A 20,818-nucleotide genomic window follows, 5' to 3' on the forward strand; every position below is an offset into this window, starting at 1 on the left:
ATGTTTGATTTAACCCCAGTCTAAAATGTTAGCATTTCGACATACCATCAATGTGAAAAAGAGCGGGAGGTTTTGTGTTCTTTTTCCCACTCAGTCTTCAAAACCTGGTGTGTGTTTCACACTTATGGCATGTCTCTGTTCACTCTGGTCACCCTGCAAGTGCTCTGCAGCCACGTGTGGCTTGTGGCTGCTGTGCTGGACAGGGTAACCCTGGAGCGGGTTACACGAGAGCCAGCTCTGTAGCCTCTTGTGACCGTTGGGAACCTCTCTCCCAGGGAGACATCTGCTGACATCTGCTTCCGTTCACCATTGACCCTAAGCAGCCAGGGGAAGGACATCACCCTGCCTAGAGGGGAAGCCCCCCAGGCTGTGCTAGAACTGGGTTTTGCCTTCTCCTCTCCCTCCACTTGGCCAGCCATGGGTGCCTAGGCAAGAAGTCAGAGGTCCCACAGTACACAGAGTTAGAGAGAGAAGACAGAAGGCGGAGAAATGTGCGGAATTTTTCTCTCAGGAAGCAAAAGCCTTGACTGGCTTTAGTGTCGCCCACTCATCTGCCTCAGCAGAAGGGCCCAATTGCCCAGGAACTGGGGGGATGAGGAATTTGGGAGCTGGAGGTGAACGAGGGAGGAAACCAAGAGAGAGCTCCTGTCTGGTCCTCTCATCCCCTTCACCTCCTCATGGGCCCACCCGCCCCTCTGCTGCACCAATTGGGTAAACATGTACATACTTGTGGGCTGGGGTTGCTTCGTGGTTATTCCGTGAACGACAGTCTCTGAGGCCAGGCATATTCTTTCATGATTAATTTCATTCAACCACCATTGGTTTGAGAAACATTAATAAGTGCTTGATAAGTGAATATGAGCAAGACACCATGATAGGGAAGAGGGGGTATGGCAGTGGTAGAAACTGAATCTGTGTGTGAGTGTGTGTGTGAGTGTGTGAGAGAGTGTGTGTGTGTGTGTGTGTGAGAGTGTGTGTGTGTGTGTCTATGTAAAGACAGAGAGAAGACAGACAGAGGCACAAGGCCTAGACCTATCCCATACCTGGAGCTGTACCCATTTGTCACCTATCCAAGGACAGAGTGAGGGTGAAGGGCAGGGGTGTACCACCCATCCAGACCCCTGTGATGTCTTCCTGTTCTCATGTGCATATGGGTGTTCGCCTGCACAAATGAGTTATGTATATTGCTTGCATTGAGAGAGTATATTTTTTCATTGTGGTGAGATTCCTGTAGGTCTCACTGTCTTTGGGGGTAAGCAGCAGGGGCAGGGAGGGTCATGGAGCTTTTGCTGCTGGTGGCTCCTGGGCATTTGAGGGCCACAGCTAGTCTGTTGAGGCCACTGGGCAGGCAGAGTGTCCTTGGGGCTATGGCCTCTGCAGGCTCCCAATGTCACTGATAGGAAACACAGTTCATTTTTTAACTTCTTCTTAGGGCTGTGTGAGGAGACATGGCAGCTGCCACCCAGGTATCTCGTGACTGGGCATAACAGCCACCCTGCAGATTAGCTCCGAATCTGGCCAGGTTCTTGGCTGATGGGAAAAAGCCAGCAGCCCTTTCTGACCTTGTGTGTTACATGATACTTGTAACCCAGATGGGCGGCCTGGGAGGAGTCCAGGCTTTGCACAGGGAGTGGGTGTTCTTGGCCACAGACCGCAGGATTCTCCTTCCAGGACACTGAAGTTTGAGGGGGACAGAGCCCAACATTGAGAAGTTCTCTTCTCCTGGGCTTTGAAAGGGACGTGCTTGGCCAGGGGCTGCCTGAGGCCTCAGGTTTGGCGTGGCTCTGGCCTATGATCTCTGCCTGTCTCTGTTCTTTACAGGGTGTGCCATCCTGAGGTCCAGTTTTCTTTTGTTCTCTGAATCCATTCAAGTGCCTGTTCTAAATGGACTTTGTGTGTATGTGTTATAGAGAAGGTCAGAGACAGCTGCAGAAGCCTGTGTGTGTCTTATAAGCCACTGCAAAGTAAAGTGGCATCTGCCACAGAGAGATGCCAGAGGCCTAGGGGTGGTCATGATTCTCTCAAGGTTGGGGCCAGAGCCAGGACAAGGTTGCCATTTCCTGACTCTTTCCCTTTATCCTTTAAACTGCTGAAATATAGAGAAACGCAGGGGCAGGAAAGGGCAGTGGAGCCAGAGCACTGGGCTTCAGGGTGGTTCCTTGGCACCTTCTCCCACCCCTAAGCCTCGTTGAGTGTGCCCTCATGTGGCTGGCATGTCTGCCCTCCTGCCCACCTCTCACCCCCCATGTCTCCCCTCTTCTTCCTGGCACAGTGCGGTCCCCTCCGGGTCTGGCCAAGACACCCCTGTCTGCTCTGGGCCTGAAACCCCACAACCCAGCGGACATCCTGTTGCACCCCACAGGCGGTGAGTTGAGAATAGGGAAGATGGGGAGGGGGGCTAGGGAGAGGAGGGGAGAGGAGGACTGTTGTGGTCCTGGACAGAAACCTGGGCCTCAGAATCTGGTCAGCAGCCAGCTTTGTGCCCACGCTGAGATCAGGCCTGGGGGCGGGCTCTCTGCATAGGGGCTGGGGGTGACAGGTTTCCTTGCAGTCTTCCTGACTGTTGACTTGTGGAATCTTCCCCACTCCCAGCCTCCTCTAGCTTGGGGCTTTGGACACCTGGTCTCAGTTTCCTTGGTGGTGTTGAGCTTTCCGCTGGAAGCCACATATTCTAGGTGTTCAGGCCCTTGTGTACATGCACATGGGTGCACACACATGCACACATGGGTACACACACAGTCAGAGAAGTATGCCCCTGCTGCTCTGTGCCAGGCCTCTGCTGGCAGCCCAGCTGGCTCTGCTCTGAGCAGCCACGAGACATCACAGGCCAGACCCCTGGCATTCAGAGTGGTCTCTCGGTCTGCCTTTTCAGACCCACAGAACCCTACCAGAGAAACCCATGACTAGCAGTGGCCATCACTGGCTGCCATCTCCTTGGCCCTCTTCCCCTCAGCCCAGGTCTCCTCCCACCTATCGAAGGACCTGCCACCTGGGGCTTCTGACTCTCCTCAGCCTGTGCCCACCCCTCGTCCCTATTCCCCCTGCTGGCCGCATCTTACCCAGCTGCTGAGGACAGCAGTCCAAGCTCTGAGGAAGGAAGAAGGATGGCTGCCCCACCTCCTCGGGGTCAAACAGCCTGTCCTGTTGGCACGGTAGAGGGCAGGGCCCTGGGCCTGTCTGGGAGGAGGTCGTCTTCTGAGCAGATGCCACCCTAGGTTCACACCTCCGACCTTCTCCTCCCATTTTCCATCTCCTCTCCTTCATATGGTGGAAGGAGACAGGGCTCCCTGGGCCCTTGGTGGCGATGTGGGGCCACTGAACTCAGAAAGCTGCTCCCTGGATTCTGGTTTTAGGACTGGGTGGGAGATCCTGGGGTCAACTTTACTTTTTTCCTTAGTTACCAGAAGATGGATCCAGCCAGGTAGGTGGGCAGTGGCATGCATTTGTGACCTATGAAGACACACAGCTGGGCACAGCCTCCTACTCAGAGTGTCGGCATGGCCAGGGACACTGAGCCACTGGGGGGTCAGCAGAAGGGGGCTGGGGGCTGCCTCTCACCAGCCAGCACACTCCTGCTTGACACTCCACCCACAGAGCCCTGGGCACAGGGGTGGCAAGGGGCTTAGGCTCCTGAGAGCCAGGGCCTCGACTGTGCCTCGGAGCCCTGGGGTCCTGTGCATGGTGGGTCTCGGCCTTCCCCTTGGAGCCCTTATATGGAAAGCACAAATCAGCCCTGGCCTCACCCCGGCTTTCCCACCTCTCTTTTCTCTGTAGAGTCTCTTTCTCAAGAAATCATCCCTGTTAATCTCTCTCTCTTTTTCCTTTTTGGCTCTTCCTCATCTTCACTACCTGCCCTTCTTTCCTGCCTCTCCTTCCTCCCACCTCTCTTCTTGTCTTCCCTCAGAGGAAGACGAGGGGGAGGGGGTGGTCAGGCTCCCAGAAGGTAAGTGGCATTTACTGTGGCTTCCTGTTCTCTGGGTCTGGAAATGGCTTTTCATGCAGGGCTTGAAGAGGCTGGCTGGAGGCAGCTTTCCTCACTGCGACTCAGGTGACCAGGCACATGGCCTTCTGTCCCCACGCCCTGGTGAGATACCACCCTGGGCACCTCCTCAGTCCTGATGGGGAGCTTGTAGCTTGATTTTCCACCCACTAAGAGGGGCACAGCCAGTGTCTGGGGGCTCCTGCTGTGCCACCCTGTTGACCAAAATGCTCCTCTTGCACCTTCCTCTCCCAGTGCCATTTGTGCCAGCCTGCCTGGCATGCAGCTGTGTACAGAGGTGGACAGGGAGGGACTCAGATCCCCTTTCCTGAGGTGTGCTCCACAGGCATTTCTTGGAGCAGAGATTCCCCACCTTGGCACCACTGACATTTTGGACTGAATGACTTTTTTTTTTTTTTTTTTTTTTAAATTTTTGGTATGGAGTTTTGCTCTCATTGTCTGGGCTGGAGTGCAGTGGTGCAACCTCAGCTCACTGCAACCTCTGCCTCCTGGGTTCAAATGATTCTCCTGCCTCAGCCCCCTGAATAGCTGGGATTACAGGTGTGTGCTGCCACACTCAGCAATTTTTTTTTGTATTTTTAGTAGAGACGGGTTTTTATCATGTTGGCCAGTCTGGCTCCAAACTCCTGATCTCAGGTGATCCACTCACCTTGGCCTCCCAAAGGGTTGGGATAATAGGCATGAGCCACTGTGCCCGGCCCTGAATGACTCTTTGTTGTGGGTGCTGCCCTGTGTGCTGTAGGAGGATTAGCAGTGCACAGGGCACAGGTGTGAGCCACTGTGCCTGGCCCTGAATAACTCTTTGTTGTGGGTGCTTCCCTGGCTTCTACCTGCTTGATGCCTGTACCTCTCACTCAGTCATGACAATCGAAAATGTCTCCAACGTTGCCAGTGTCCCCTGGGGGAATAATTCTCCTGGCTCAGAGACCCCATCTTAGAGCCATGATTTGCCCTCTGGAAGCCCTGCCTGGTTTCCTATCAACACAGAAAGTACCAAGTCTGCCTTTCTCCAATCTCAGACAACTTTAGATATTTCAGGAAATCTGTGGACTCACCGTGTACACAATAATGCATTGGGATTCCCATGTACATAATTCTGAGAAACAGTTTCAAGGAATTGGCCTGTTTGTGGGTCCCAGATGAACCCCTGATTTAGATGAGCCCTGCACTGGGCACTAGGGAGGCGGAGAAAGGGCATAATCAGGTGGAGGCCTTGGACTCACTAGGAGCAGAACTTGAGTGAGGACTCAAAGCAGCAGGTGAAACAAAGTAGGTGCCAGCCTGGGTGGGAGGCCAGCATATGGTTCTGGGTACTGGAATCCCCATCTCTACCAGGAAGATAGGGAAAGTGGGTGCTGTGATCTCTTCCAGTTCTGACGAATTAGGTGTTCTGACTTCCCAGCTGGGCCCTGGGCTGGTTGGCTGGTTTTCTCAGGCTATTTCCCACTTTTCTTTGTACACACCACCTTGCTTTTCTACCCCCTAAGCGGGGATGGTCTGTGCCCCTCTAAATCTACTGTCATCCAGGTAGGATGGTTGGAGTTTCCCAGAAGGCTTTGCTCTCTCCTAACCAGCCGGAGATTGGGTAACAGCATCAGGCGGCTTGGGGGCTGCAGAACAGGGCAGCTCCCAGAGGCAGATCCAGAACAGGTGGGCCACAGCATGCCTTCCTCTGCTGGGAACAGCTCCTCCTCGCTCCTTTGCAGCCTCATGCCTGGGTGAAGGGCTTTCTCCCAAGCTGGAGGCTGACAGCTGGTCCTGGCAAGGCAGGACCTGGGAGAGAGAGTCTAGAATTCGCTGGAGCTCAGAGCCAATGTTTCTGTGCCTCAGATGCCAGACCATGCAGTGGGCTTTCAGCTCTCCTTGCAGTTGTTTGACTTAAACAGACCTGTGGTATCTCTAACACTCTCCAGTGGGAAGGGCCACGGGGTGGATTATCTGGCAAGCTGGCAGGCCCTGGGGATTGTGTCTCTCACTTTGGGGTGACCTCAGGGGTGTGGGCGTTGACAGAAGTGAACTCTCTGCCAAGTGCACCTCCTGAAGGACTCATCTTCCAGGGCCACAAGTGCTCTGGCCACAGCCAGAGTTTGGAGGAGAAGGTTATTAGGAGTTAACTTAGCCATACCCATCATTGTCACAGAGATGCGGCTGACATCAGCATTGTGGGTGGTTTTGGGGGAACCACCCAAGGTCACAGTTAGCGGGTAACAGAGCCAGACTGGAGTTATTGGTCTCCTGTCTCTTCCTCAAGTGGCCATTTCAAAGCCCTTTTCCTGCTTCCAGGCACCGTGCCCTGGGATTCCAGTGTAGGAGTTGGAATTGCTGCCCGTGGCCTGGGGAATGGAGCGGGGAAGGGGCAGGCAGTGAAACTGTGGGCAGCCGGTTCCTTATTTTCTGACTCATGTGCCACCGCCGGGGTCAACCTAAAGCCCATTCTTTGCTGACCCTCTGAGGCTTTGCTTGATAACCCTGCTGATACTTGGGAAATTCAGAAAAAAATGTCTGTGAGGCAAAAATGGCCAGAGGCAAGATTATTCAACTGGGGGAAAAGAAGAATTTGAGGGATGTCTGCTATGTCCCGGGTGCTGTGTGAAACACTTTACATTCATTCATTCTTTCATTCATTGCTTCATTTATTCATAATACTTTGTGTGCCAACTGTGTGCCAGGCTCTGGGACTATAAGGATGCATAAGGCAGCTGGTGAGGAGAGTGATGCCAACAGACACTTCAATATTAGGCAAAAGTGCTGAGCAGGGGTAGGACTAGGATGTCATGGAAGCTTGGCTCTGGGACCTGAGGGTTTCCGTATTGCCTTCTTTCTCCCTCACCTACACGTCTTGATTTTACTTAGGATGGGTGTGCCCCTTCTCTCCAAGCAAAGAGCCTCTTTGGGGAGAAAGGAAATATACTTCAGGGTGTGGACCAAGAGCTGACAGGGCCCAGCTGGAGGAGGCCAAGTCACCCTGTGCTGCAGCTGCTCTCTGCCGCCAGCAGCCACTTGGCAGGGTTTGGGTTCCTGGAATGTTCTCCATGAAGCACCCTCCCTGTCCCCACCTCTCCCGCCCTGCCCAACTCCCTGTAGTCTCTGTTGCAGCTGCTCCAGGAATTGGAGGAAAACAGGAAAACAGCAGGAGAGGTGGTGCAAGTGAGGAGTGGAGGGAGGCTAGGAGCAGGTGGGCAGCAGCGGAGCTGGTTCTGAACACTGGGCCTGGGATTGGCAAGAAAGAATTAGGAGGAACTTTCCTGCTGCTTCTCACCTGATCCTGGCTGGGCAGGGGGGTATTCTCATTCCCACTTTGCAGATGAGGAAACTGAGTCCCAGAAAGTCTCTAGTAAGTACACGGGTGGTGAATGAGGGGAGACCTTGCAGGTAGAAGTATGTTGTCCTGGAGTGGGAGACAGAGAAAGAGACAGGGAATAGACAGAAAAAGGAAGCATTTTCAGTATAGAAATCTAAGTGTGAAAACTGGGGAAAACTGATGGTTAGCCCTGAAGGTTGGTTTTAAACGGTTCTGGAGATGAACTCAGGAAATCAAGTAACTTCCCAAGGTCCCTCCTGCTCTGAGTTCATGAGGAGTAGGGATTGCATGGAAAGGTTTCGTTCTTCTCTACCCCATGATCTGGGACTGGAGGGGCAGGTTGGGGTGGCAGTCGGAGGGCAGACCAGCTGACCAAGGAAGAGGATGTGCTGGGAAGGAGAAAGGCAGGTGGGGGCTCGGTGAGGGCAGGGCCAGGTGGGACTGGGTCTCAGTGACCTGGGCTAGGTTGGCCACCCAACGCACAAGGGCTGTTTCCGACACTGTGGTGGGAGTGGATGCTGCTGCTTCTCCCTGGACCAGCTTTCCTGTTCCCCAAGTTCAGACTCCTAGTCTCTTGAGAACTCCTCTGGGATTCTGCAGTTTAGGAGCTGAAAGAGCCAATGGGACTGTTGCCTTAAGAAGCTAGCCATCCTATTGAGCCATCTCAGGGTTTCTGATATACTGTCCCATGGGCCCTACATGCAGCCTTACCCTCAGGCTCTCAGGCTGCGGCTCAGGTGCCACATTTAGGCCAGAAGCAGTTAGTAGACACCCAGCCTTGTGTAATGGCAAGTAAGCCATGGGTTCCAGGCTTGGCTGTGTCCTGACTATAGGACAGGGTGGTGTGGCCCACTTTATCTCAGTTTTACTGTTGCTAGAAGGGGTACCTGTACTTCTTTAAAGGGGTGGGGTGTAGGGCAATGTGAATTGCTTACCCAATATGCGGGTTAGGAGCCTCGTGGGAAACTGATGGTTCATTCCACGGAGCAACCTAGGACAGCTGATGGACACTTAAATGGTCTGGGCAGACCCATGAGGGATGGGAAAGCACCCAGAGTTCTCCCTAGCAGGAGCAAGGAGCCACCTTCCCGGGCCTTAAGGAACTGGGAAGGAGCTGGAGGGCAGGGCTGCTGACCGGAATGTGGCTAGAGGGAGGTGGGTAGGGGAAACAGCCACTGGCACCTTGTCCTTCTCTCTCCCTCCCTCTCATTCACTACCAGACCCTCCGAAGGCCAAACCCATCCTGAGCCAGAGAGTAAAGGGGTTTGGATGACATAGTAAATAAAAGCCAGCCCAGCAACGCAGATCAGGGTAGAGAGTAATCAGGAGTGATGTCAGTGGATTGGAGAACACAGACCTTCACAGTGTCATTCATGTAGGTTTCAACTTGAACTTCAGGGAATGAGAAAAATGAATGTGTGCCTCTGGGGTCTGACTGTGTGTCTCTGGATGGGACTGGACGGTAAGGATCATGCTTCTGTGACTTTGTGGGGCACATGCAGATCAAGGTCTGCTGTGTACCAGGTGCTGTTGGAGGACTCAGCACACAGATAAGCTAGGCAGGCTCTGGGAGCCCACGGACAACCAAAGAGTGGCTTTCTCTCCCTGAGTGGGAGAGAAGGGGTGCGGAGAACCATGGGGACCCGGGTGAAGCCACAGTGAGTGCCTGGAAGGATCCGGGAAGAGTTTTCAGAGAGTGACCTAGGGCAGCAAGGGACTGGAGGGGAGAGTGGACTCTGGTTCACTCTTGGGTGTCATTTGCATGGCTGTGGATGAGGCTCCCTCTGAGGGTCCCTTCTCCTAAGCTGGGTTACCAGTTTCCCAAGACTAAAAACACTCACTGAAACTAGTGGCTCCCTGACTTACAGAGGGTTGCATTTGCAGTGGGTAAGGGCAGATCGGGGCTAGACTGCCTGGGTTCCTAGGCCGACTGCCCCTTGCTAGCTGTGACCTGGGCAAGGTACTTACATCTCCTCAGTCCTACTTTTCCTGTATAATTGTTTGCTCTTTTGATCATTAGGAATAGCCCCATGGAGTTGGCTCTTCTCTGGCTGATGGGCTGGAGTGCTGGATAGAGCCAGCTCTGGGTGTCCTGTGGGCCTATGGGCTCTGTCTAGGCCACGCAGAGCCAGCTTGTGAGTCCAGACACTGGTGCTAGTGTTCACTGCCACTAAGCATCCATGTGTCCTGGGCACACGGCTCCATCTCTCTGGGCTGAGAAGACAGGTTAGATCAGGGATCAGCACACTGTGGCAGCTGGTCAGATCCCGCCCACTGACTATTTTGGTAAAGAAAGTTTGATTGCAACCCAGCCATGCCCATTCACCGTCCTATTGTCTATGCAAGCTTTCACCCCACCACAGCAGAGGTGTGTAGTTGCAACAGTAGCAGCCTGACCCACCAGCTTAAGATATTTACTATTGAGTCTTTACAAAAATGTGTGCTGGCCCTGGTCAGGGGATCTCCGCATTGGCTTCTGGTTCCAGCAGAGCCTCATACTTGGGTGGTGCAGGATCCATGCTTCTGGTGTGAATTTGGCCTGGCCCTTCTGGGAGGTGGTTGGGTGGCCTGGGATGATTGAGGAAGGCTTTCGAGGAGGCCTTGCTGGTACTGCCTGCATGGATTCCAGCTTTGGGTGCCTAGGTGGCTGGTTCTACATCACCCTGTGCCTGGTACCTGGAATAGACCACCTGTGCCCGCCTCTTTGCAGACAAACTGCCTCAGCCTTGTTCACTGTCATTGCTGTCGGGTGGAGGGACCTCTGTGTGGGGGCAAAAGACAGGCGGGCAGGCTGTGGCTGGAGGTGTTTGCAGACCCCGTTACAGCCTCTGGGACCTGCTCTGTAAAGGGTCCTGTGCTGAGCGAGTGACCATCCTCTTCCGGTGTCCAGAGAGGCCTCTGGCCTGGGTGTAGGATGTGAGACCTGAGGGCCAGCCACCCCAGGAGCCACTCCCTGGAGGCTGTGCCCCTATGCAGCAAGCGCTGGAAACACCCTGCTAGCACCCTGGTTTTCTTTGGGCTTAAGGGAGGAAGTTTGCATGTTAGCCAGCTGGACCCTGGGCCTGTCACCCATGAGGGACCTGGAGGAGGGGGCTTTTCTCCAGCTCGGAGCATCACAGTCTTGGCCAGCAGGGGCTGCAGGGTCCTGGCCTCCTCAGGGCTGCACAGACTCTGGTTCTTCAGTTTCTCATGCCGATTTCAGTGGATTCCTTAGTCGTGGGCAGTATGGAACTTAGTCAGGCCAGGTTCCTCCTGGGTAAGAAAGGGACAGGGCCAGGTTTGGAGGTGGTGGGAATGACATCCCTCCCCGAATGTGGCCTGGGTAACTTAGTAAACAATAGCGTTCTGCTGGTTCTTCCTGTTTCAAGTGGAGTGTGTTTAGAGGCTGGCCTCAGAGGCCATGGAGGAGTCGGGCAGGTGCTGGACCGGGAGTCGAGTGGGGCCGTCTGTGACCTTGTCATTTCCCTTGCTGGGCCTCAGCATCTTCATCTGTAAAATGGTCTTTTCTAGCACTTGTCCCCCACCCCCTCCTCTTAGGCTATTTGGAACACCAGGTAGGGCCATGTATATTGAGATCCTCTGTAAACTGCTCGGTGCTACAGGAATGCCAGAGGTGGGTGATGGAATGCTGAGTTCCGCCTGGGAATGGGATTCCCTGACGCCAGTCTCTGGAGGAATGCTGAGTGTGTCAGGCAGAGAGGGGTGGGTGTGTCTTGGCATCAAAGGGGCTGGTGAGTCCACAGCAGCCCTGCAGGGCATGACTCACCAGTGCAGGCCTGTTGCTAGGTGGCTAAGGCTGTTTCTGGATTCTGGGCATGGGATAGAGCTCACATGAACTCTAGCGCTGTCCTGGGATACAGGCAAGGTGGGGATAGACTTCTGGGCTTGCTGTAGGGCCCCAGACTCTAGTGGCACCAGGAGAACCTAGAAGGGCCTGAATGCTGAGTGGCAAGATCATCGAAGAAAGAGAGCAGCCAGAGGGGGTTGCCAGCTGTGGACAGACTCCTAGTCCTTGAAGGGAAGAGTCCCTGATGGCCATGTTCTGAGGTGGGGCCTGGGGTCCATTTCAGGGTCCCCTCTTCTGAGCAAGGCCCTGGTGAAAGTTAGCTGCAGGGCAGGTGGGTCAGGGCAGGCAGGAGCCCTTGGTCTCTTTTGGGGGCTATTCCTGTGTTCCCAGGCTGGGGTCCGGGAGGCTGGGTTTCATCCAGGGCAGGTTGGGTGGGACCCCTGTGGATCTGTGCTCAGAGTCTCTGTCCCCTTGTCCCTTCCAGAGCCCCGGAGCTATGTCGAATCTGTGGCGCGGACGGCTGTGGCTGGGCCCCGAGCTCAGGACTCTGAGCCTAAGAGCTTTAGCACCCCAGCCACCCAGGCCTATGGCCATGAGACACCCCTGAGGAATGGGACCCTAGCTGGCTCCTTTGTGTCCCCCAGCCCCCTCTCCACCAGCAGCCCCATCCTCAGTGCTGACAGGTAAGCCGGGAAGGGGCAGTGGGTGGGGGATGAGAATCCAGGCCTGGGACTGGGATGGGATGGGTGAAGCCTCCTGGATCTGTTGCCTATGGCGTGGACAGGCAGAAATCACACCCAGATGGTGGCATCTTGCAAACCACTTCATCAAGGTGCATTGAGGGCACATGTCCTGAGTGCTGAATCCTGTGGGGAGTCCTTACCTGAGGGGGCAGTTACCTGTAATTCCCAGGTGGCATTCAATTCCGCCCAACCAAAACTGCCGGAAGGAGTGAGGGTTACCACAGTTAATGCGGCAAAGCCCTTCCCCCAGTTGAAAATCTACCAACAGTAAATGACTTATGCAGTGGGCTCATCCTAGGTACCAAGCACTTTGCTAAGTGCTTTATACAGTTATTTAATCCTCACAGCAATCATAGGAGGTGGGCACTATTATCGTTCCCACTTTTCAGAAGAGGAAACTGAGGCATAAAGGTGCAGTAGCTTGCTTGAGGTCCCATGGCTGAGCAGTGGCAGAATCAGATTCAGGAGGAAGCCTGTGGTCCCAGAGCCCATGTCTCTCTCCTCTACCCCAGACCTGCGTCAAGGTGCCATCCCGCACAGGATGAGAGTCAGATGGGCCTGAAGCCCACACAGGAGTAAAGGGCTTGGAGCTCAGAACAAGGGGCCATTCTTTCTGGCTAGGGGTGCAGGGAGGATTTCTGAGGGCTGGAGGCATTTGTAGAGGGTTCAGAGGAGCTAGCAGGATGTTGAAAGATGAAGAAGGAGAGAGAGGGCATTCCAGAAAGACAGCTCAGCAGGACAGAGGACTGGACTGTGGCTGTGTTAGGAGTGTGTGGCTGAGGGCTTGTCACCTGCTATTAGGAGGCCGCAATGGATGGATGGCTGGCATCCATATATCTGAGTGCATCATACAGAGATGAAAGCCCAGAAGTGGGCAGAGTGGGTGGACAGTCCCTGCTTCACTGCTCACAGGCCCAGTGGAGGGGTGCAGCAAGCAGCTGCTGGACTGGGGTAGTGGGAGTGAAGGTGCAGGGGATGGGATGACAGCATAGGAAAGGAGCCAGGCGAAGGGGGAAGACCCAGCTAGCCTACGTAGCCCCCAGGAGGGGAGACTCTGCCTGTTCATCCCTTCTGTGCCGTGTCCACTGCTCTCCCTAGTCTGGGATGACACAGGGCCTGCAAATTCCCCTGGCATTGCCCCAGGCCCGGTGGGGCCAGGTTGTGGCACAGCCTATATTGGCTCAGTGCTAAGCCTCCCCTGCAAGTCGGGGTACCATGGGAGGACTGGGGGAGCAGATGAGCAGAGGCAGCTGTCTTGTGGATTCTAGCCCCCAGCCTGTCAGCAGGGCAGTAGGCTGCATTGCTAGGAGGCCTGACTCTGGCAGAGGGTTGCATTTCCCATGTTACAGGAAAGGGGATGTTCCTAAGTTGCCCCAGCCACCCATTGTTGATGCTCAGTGAGCTCTGGCATTAGGAAGTTGTTCACTGTTTCTCACTCAAATCCCTCCTGCTGAGGCGTTGGCCCCTTCCAGGAAGCTGGTGTTTCTCCTCCAGGATTAACCTTCCAGAACTCCATTTTACTGTCTCCTTCTCCCGCCCTCCTCAGACTGGCTCTGGCTCCCACTCTTCAGAATCTGGTTTATTCTGGATTATGCCAGGAGGTGGCCCTCCGCTCTGCCTCCTTCTGGGATGCAAGGTAGACTTTGTCCTAGCCTGGCCCCTGACCTTCTCCTTGCCTTTGGCTCTTGCCTGGCCCGAGAGCATACCCCCAACCAAAAGCTCATGTCACCAAGTGAACCTGAGCTTATCCAACCTGGCCCAGTGGGGGTCGGCCTGCCATAAGGTCCTTCCAGCCCACAGCTCCAGGTTTTGGCTCATTGGCTAAGTAAGGACCCCTCCCTATGGGGGCTCCTGGTGCACAGCCTGACTGCCACATCCCTATAGCTACTGGTTTATGCAAGGTCCCTGTCAACCTTTGTTTCTCTTGCTATAGATGGATTGGATCTAGATGGAGTCAGGATCACCTAATCCAGCCCCCTCATGTTCCACATGGAAAAACTTTAACAAGCAAAATCTGGATTTTCCAACCCACTGTCCGTCCATCACATTGTATTGCTGTGTTCTCATAGGTCACTCCATGTGGACCCGGACTGATTTTACAAGGGAAGCTTTGATTGTGGCAATTACCCCAGGGATAGTCCTCTGAACTGAATTTTTTCGGAGTCGGAATTGGGAGTGACCTCTGAGCTCATCTCATCTAACTTCCCAGTGCAGGAAATTCCCTCGACAACATTTAGGCCCATAGGTCTGTCAGCCTCTGCTTAAATGCTCCTAATGACAGGAGCCTCATTACCATGCAAGGCAGCTTTCTCCATTGCTGGCCACATCCACAGTGGCTGGAGAACAGACCTTACAATGAACTGAAATCCCCTGATGTGAATCCCCCACCTTGTGATTCCTTTGCTTTTGTGGAGACACCCAGGAGTGAAAGCCCAATTCTAGCACTCTCAGCCAACGTTCAAGGATGATAATATCACACTTGAGGAAACTGAGTCAAGGCAGGGCTACCCCTGGTAGGAATAGGAGCCAGGAAACTCCAGTGGGAATTTCTGTTTTTTGGTTTTTCTTTTTTGAGACAGAGTCTCGCTTTGTTGCCCAGGCTGAAGTACAGTGGTGTGATCTCAGCTCACTGCAATCTCCGCCTTCCGGGATCAAGCAATTCTCCTGCCTCAGCCTCCCAAGTAGCTGGGATTACAGGTGTGTGCCACCATGCCTGGTTAATTTTTGTATTTTTAGCAGAGACAGGAGTTCACCATGTTGGTCAGGCTGGTTTTGAACTCCTGACCTCAGGTGATCCTCCTGCCTTGGCCTCCCAAAGATTACAGGCATGACCACTGTGCCCGGCCTCCAGTGGGAACTTCTGTGATGCTGGAGGCTACCACATGGCAGCCACCTCCAGTTTCCACAGGAGAGGTCTCTTCACTTCGACGTGGCTCAGGAGTGAGCATGGTGCAGTAGGGAAGCGGTAGGCTTTGGAATCAGAGGCAGATAAGTTGAAATCTTGGTCTTTGATAGGCAGTGTGGTCCGAAGCCTGCTGCTTAACCTCCCTGAGCCTCAGTTTCTTCTGATGTTTCTGTAAGGTAACATATAGAGCCCTGATGTCCCACTGTACTGCCGGTGGAGCCATTCTCCCTGTCGTTTGTGGTTGGAGGGAGGGCTGAGAGCTTGCAGTAAATCCACCCTTCATTCAGTGCCGTCTCTTGGCATCTCAACCTGCCATCTCTCTACAGTACTTCCGTGGGGAGCTTCCCATCAGGAGAGGGCAGCGACCAGGGTCCCTGGACACCCACCCAGCCTTTGTTGGAGTCTGGCTTCCGCTCCGGCAGTCTGGGACAGCCCAGCCCATCCGCCCAGAGAAACTACCAGAGATCTCCCCTCCCGACTGTGGGCAGCAGCTACAGCAGCCCCGACTACTCGCTGCAGCAATTCAGCTCCTCTCCGGAAAGCCAGGCCCCAGCTCAGTTCAGTGTGGCTGGTGTCCACACAGTGCCTGGGAGCCCTCAGGCGCGCCACAGAACAGTGGGCACCAACACTCCCCCCAGTCCTGGCTTCGGCCGCCGGGCCATCAACCCCAGCATGGCTGCCCCCAGCAGTCCCAGTTTGAGCCATCGCCAGGTGATGGGTCCACCAGGTACTGGCTTCCAAGGTAGCACGGTCTCCAGCCCCCAGAGCAGTGCCGCGACCACCCCAGGGAGCCCCAGCCTGGGTCGGCACCCAGCTGGGGCCCACCAGGTTTCTGGCCTCCACAACAATGTGGCCACCACCCCAGGGAGTCCCAGCCTGGGCCGGCACCCTGGGGCTCACCAAGGCAATCTGGCCTCCAGTCTCCATGGCAATGCGATAGCCAGCCCTGGAAGCCCTAGCCTGGGCCGGCACCTGGGGTCTGGATCTGTGGTTCCCGGCAGCCCCTGCTTGGACCGGCATGTGGCCTATGGTGGCTACTCCATCCCCGAGGACCGAAGACCCACACTGTCCCGGCAGAGCAGTGCCTCTGGCTATCAGGCTCCTTCCACGCCCTCCTTCCCTGTCTCCCCTGCCTACTACCCTGGCCTGAGCAGTCCCACCACCTCCCCCTCACCGGACTCAGCAGCCTTCAGGCAAGGGAGCCCAACGCCAGCCTTGCCAGAGAAGCGAAGGATGTCGGTGGGAGACCGGGCAGGCAGCCTCCCTAACTATGCCACCATCAACGGGAAGATGTCTTCGCCTGTCGCCAGCGGCATGTCCAGTCCCAGCGGGGGCAGCACCGTCTCCTTCTCCCACACTCTGCCCGACTTCTCCAAGTACTCCATGCCAGGTGGGCCTCTCCTCCTTCCATTTCCACCCTCCCACTGATGAAGTAAGTACAAGGATGAAGCTATCTACCCCAGTCTCTGTTCTGACATTTCCTTGGCAGACGACCCGGGGTGAATCACTGACTTCTGGGACTTAGTTTCTTTACCTGTGTAAGGAGAGGTGGCGGTGTCCTCACAGTAAGTGTGCTGTGGTTGTGGATGCTGAGATAAGGATGCAAATACAGATGAGGATGATAAAAATAATAAAGATGAATAGTATTACTGATATGATTGTCATCACCCTCATAGCCATTACCACTTGTTGAGCACATACTGTGTGCCAGGCTCTGAGCTAAGTAGTATCTCATTTAAGCTTCTTTGCCACTTGGTCAAGTAGGTATTAATATTATTAACCCCAGTTTACAAACTGAGGCTTAGAGGCTCTGTCACTTGTCTAGTATCATTCAGTCAAGAAATGGCAGAGCCAGGTTTCCAATCCAGGCCACGCCACCCCAAACAAATGCTCTTCAAGTGTCACTGGAGTTGTCTTTATCATGTGTCCATATCTTGGGGCTCATTGTTATTTAGCATGATCTTGAAAACCTGCCTTCCAAACCTGGAACCCCACACCTTTGTCAGCCCCATGGTGCCACATCACTCCTAATAGACCCACAGCTCTACTGAAGCTCATGCAGGTTTGCGCAGTGAATTCTTTGCCCATCGTCAGAACTTGCCACCTTTGCCTCCACTTAGAGAGCTCGTTGTCTAAACACAAAGACCAAGCTCAAACTTGACTGTGTGCGCAGTGGCCCTGGGGCCTTGACATTTGAGGGAGATTTAGAATGTTTTGGGCCCCAGCTGTCCAGATTCTCCCTGTATCACTCTCAGGCCCTGCCCTGAGCCTGCCAAGCCGGGACACCTATAATGACCCTGCACCCCCTGTTTCCTGCCACCCACCAGGGACATCTGGTTCCCAGCCCCTCTCCTTGAAGGATGCAAAACTGCTAGTAGCTGGGACGCTTCCTGTTTCCCACCATCTTCCCTGCTTAAAATAGCCTTTGGAGTCAACACAGGAAGGCACATGGGACTGCAGCCGCCTCTGACAGCTCATTAAACAGGCCACGGCAGCAGTGGGGCCTGGGGCTTCGGACAGAGAACGGCAAGCTTGCAGCAGTTGCACGGCCCAGCTGCCTAACCCAGAGAACTTCTTCAGCACACAGCTGCCCGGAAAGGGAGCTGACCTCTCCCCTCACGCTCGCCCAGAGACAGATCCCAGAAGCATAAGGGAGTGTCAATCATAGGTTGAAATTGACTAAGCACTGGAGACACAACCTGTGTCTCCGGATCTGCTCTCCTACTTGATAGCATCTTTAGTGCCGACTTCTGTCTCTGAAGGCAGGAGAGGAAAAATGTGGAATCCCCTCATCTTTTCCTATTCCTTCCCCTACAATTTGTTTTGTTTTGTTTTCTTTGATGCCGAAAGCTGAAGGAAGAGGTTGAGAGTGAGGACCGCACTTCCTGATGCTTAGACAGGAAGATACGGTTTAGCTGGCGCTAAACTGGTTGCTGGGGCCTCTTCCCAAGGTCACCATCTATGTGACTTGGGAAAGTCACTTCTCATCTCTGAATTTCTCCTTATTTGTAAAATTAGGCAGTTGGATTCTGTCCTGTCTCAGCTCCCTCCAGAATCGAATGTTCTATGACCAGTTCCCAAGGTCTGCAAAGAGTCTGGGCAGGGGTGTGTGTGTGGGTGCTGCTGCCTGAGGAGTGGGGTGCCTGACATGCATAGATGGCCTTTAGATTCTAGGCCCGCCATCACCTGTTGGATCCAAGGAGAAGTGATTGTTTGACCTGTGCGATGCAGAACACAGGCTTTCCCTGTGGGAAGTGAGGAGGGACCTGGGGAAAAGGGGCAGAAATGGATCTTTCCGTCCTCGTCTTCATGGTGCGTATGCTGAAGTCGAGAAACTGAGCCTATGGCGAAAGGTTCTAGAAGCAAGTGTTTTAGCCCATGGGAGAGAGAAGCTGTGGGAAGGGTTTAGTCACAGTCTTCTAGGGAAAGAGGGACACAGGGTAGAGGAAGGTTTTGGTAGGCTCTGTGAGAATGCAGTGCCAGCCTCTCCCCTAGGAGGCAGCTCAGCCACCCAGATGGCCGGCAGGGGATGGGGATGGATGAGGAAGTCGAAGGTTCCTTTCACTGTGCTCTCATGGTGTTTGAGGACATCAGCTTTTGATGTCAGTTTCCTGGGGCTGCCATAACAAAGGACCATGTGCTTCATGGCTTAAAAATGACAGAATGTGTTCTCTCACAGTTCTGGAGGCTAGAAGTCCAGAATCAAGGTGTTGGCGAGGTTGGCTCTGTCCTGAGTCTCTGGGGAGTATCTTTCCCAGGCCTCTCTCCCAGTTTCTTGTGTCTGCTGGCATCGTTGGTGTCGCTTGGCTTGTAGATATGTCACCCCAGTCTCTGCCTGCTCCTTCCATGGTGCTCTCCCCTGTGGGTCTCTCTGTCTCCTCTCCTTGTAAGGACACCAGGCATGCAGGCATCCTGGATTAAGGCCCACCCCAATCCTACATGATCTCATCTTAATTTGTCTACATCTGTAAAGACCCTAATTCTAAATAAGGTAGAATTCACAGGCACTGGGTGTCAGGACTTTGATGCGTATTTTGGGCGAACACAATGTAACCCGTAACACTCTGCATTCTTCTCCTGCTTTAGACAACAGCCCGGAGACACGGGCTAAAGTGAAGTTTGTCCAGGACACTTCTAAATATTGGTACAAACCTGAGATCTCCAGGGAGCAGGGTGAGTGCGGGGCTCTGTGTCCATCAGAGGGCGTAGCTGGCTGAGGCCTGCTATGTCTTCCTGGGGCAAGGAACAGAGGCAAATTCACTCCTCTTTGTAGTAGGGGGTCATCACAGAGGGGGCTGGGGTTGAAGTTGGACAATAGGAAGCACTTCCCCCAGTGAAGTGTGGGACCGCAGAAGCAGTGGATGTAGACACCTCTTGGAAGGATTCTTAAGGTCTGCCAAGATAATATGAAACCTTTGCTCTCTGTCTGCCTCATGTGGGAGGTTTTTGCATTTTACAGAGAGAGAATAAAGTTGGGAATGTGGGAACGATTCTCAGGGGAAGTGTGTGTGGGTGTGGGACAGGGTCGGCAGCGACAGCCCCTGGGTCAGATCTGGATGCTGCCTGCTTTTGTAAATGAAGCTTTGTTGGGACGCACCCACACCTGCTGGCTTTCATCCTGTCTGTGCTGCCATCCTGCTGCAGTGGCAGAGTGGAGTGGCTGCAGCAGAGGCTGCATGGCCTGCAAAGCCTGAAATATTTACTCTCTGGCCATTTACAGAGTGTGTTTGCCAGCTGGGTGTCGTGGCGCACACCTGTAATCCCAGATCTTCGGAAGGCCAAGGCAGGGGGATCACTTGGGGCCAGGAGTTCAAGACCAGCCAGGGCAACATAGTGAGATCCTGACAAAAAACAAAAAGAAAATAATTATCCCGGCCTGATGGTGCATGCTGAACAGTGGCCTGTGGTCCCAGCTACTTGAGAAGCTGAGGTGGGAGGATTACTTGAGCCAGGAGGTCGAAGCTGCAGTGAGCCTTGATTGTGCTGTTGCATGCCAGCTTGAGTGACAGAATGAGGCCTGGTCTCACAAAAACAAACCAAAAAACCAACAGAATGAGTTTGCCAACCTGAGTACCGGAAGACCCTTAAGAATAGTTAAGTTCTAACTTTAAAGAATGTCATCTCACCTAAGAAAGAATGAAGGTTGATAGGCCCAATGCGACTTAAGTAAAACTAATGCCACCAGTGTCTCGCTTCCTCCTCTCTCCTCGTCCCTTCCCCATGCAGCCATCGCGCTCCTCAAGGACCAGGAGCCAGGGGCCTTCATCATCCGTGACAGTCACTCCTTCCGAGGCGCCTATGGGCTGGCCATGAAGGTGTCTTCGCCGCCTCCAACCATCATGCAGCAGAATAAAAAAGGTAACCTCGTCTCCCAGAATGGGGCCCAGGACCAGGTGACCTTTAGAGTCACTAAAAGGGACCCAGGATGTTGCGCAGGACCCTAACCCCCATCAGACTCTTCAGAAGAGCGAGTCTTGGGCTTGGCGATGGTTGGGCCAGAGATGGGAAAGCAGGACGTTTGGGCGCCTGCCGTGTGCTTCCCGAGGGGCGGGAGAGCAGCAGTGGGCTCTGCAGTCTGTGGGCTCCAGCCAGGTTCCGTCTTCGGCCATTTCTCAAATCCTGGCCCCACACGCTGCAGAGGTTTCAGAGCAGTCTTGGGAGGTGGTGGGAGGAAGCCATGGGAAGGGACTGAGCCTCATTTCTTTCTCTTTGTCCCAGGAGACATGACCCATGAGCTGGTCAGGCATTTTCTGATAGAGACCGGCCCCAGAGGAGTCAAGCTCAAGGGCTGCCCCAACGAGCCAAATTTCGGTGAGCCGTCCCCCTGCCCCCGTCTCTACAGTCTGTCCTGAGTCTTGGCCCTGTCCTGGGTTCCTCCAGGGGTCTGACCCCAAGTTCTTTCTCACAGGCTCTGCCAGTTGCCCTTGTCATAAATTCAGCAGAGAAAATGAATGGGGGCTTCTCTCCCCCTGCAGTGTGGCTCCAAACTCTGCCAAACTGCGTTCTGTATTTGTCCTACCCAGCTGGAACTCTCGCTATCATTATAACTGGAGTAACAATGCGAACATCTGTTGCCTTAATT

At 54.1% G+C, this 20,818-nt stretch overlaps 1 protein-coding gene across 21 annotated transcripts in view; it reads left to right on the plus strand.

The window, feature by feature from the left end:
- The window catches only part of TNS1 (tensin 1), a 212,175-nt gene that overhangs the window by 181,315 nt on the left and 10,042 nt on the right, over positions 1–20,818 (plus strand). For 8 of the 21 annotated variants that reach the window (XM_074399033.1, XM_074399038.1, XM_074399043.1 and 5 more), the window contains 8 exons: positions 2,273–2,365; positions 3,398–3,421; positions 3,905–3,943; positions 11,573–11,771; positions 15,063–16,126; positions 18,823–18,909; positions 19,963–20,094; positions 20,455–20,547. In XM_074399033.1, the coding sequence (XP_074255134.1) occupies positions 2,273–2,365; positions 3,398–3,421; positions 3,905–3,943; positions 11,573–11,771; positions 15,063–16,126; positions 18,823–18,909; positions 19,963–20,094; positions 20,455–20,547 (1,731 nt within the window). The remainder of the gene's footprint in view (positions 1–2,272; positions 2,366–3,397; positions 3,422–3,904; positions 3,944–11,572; positions 11,772–15,062; positions 16,127–18,822; positions 18,910–19,962; positions 20,095–20,454; positions 20,548–20,818) is intronic. The other 13 variants (XM_074399052.1, XM_039469591.2, XM_074399037.1 and 10 more) reach the window with 6 other exon arrangements.

The sequence above is a fragment of the Saimiri boliviensis genome, chromosome 5 (genome assembly GCF_048565385.1).
Source record: "Saimiri boliviensis isolate mSaiBol1 chromosome 5, mSaiBol1.pri, whole genome shotgun sequence".
Lineage (NCBI taxonomy): Eukaryota > Metazoa > Chordata > Mammalia > Primates > Cebidae > Saimiri > Saimiri boliviensis.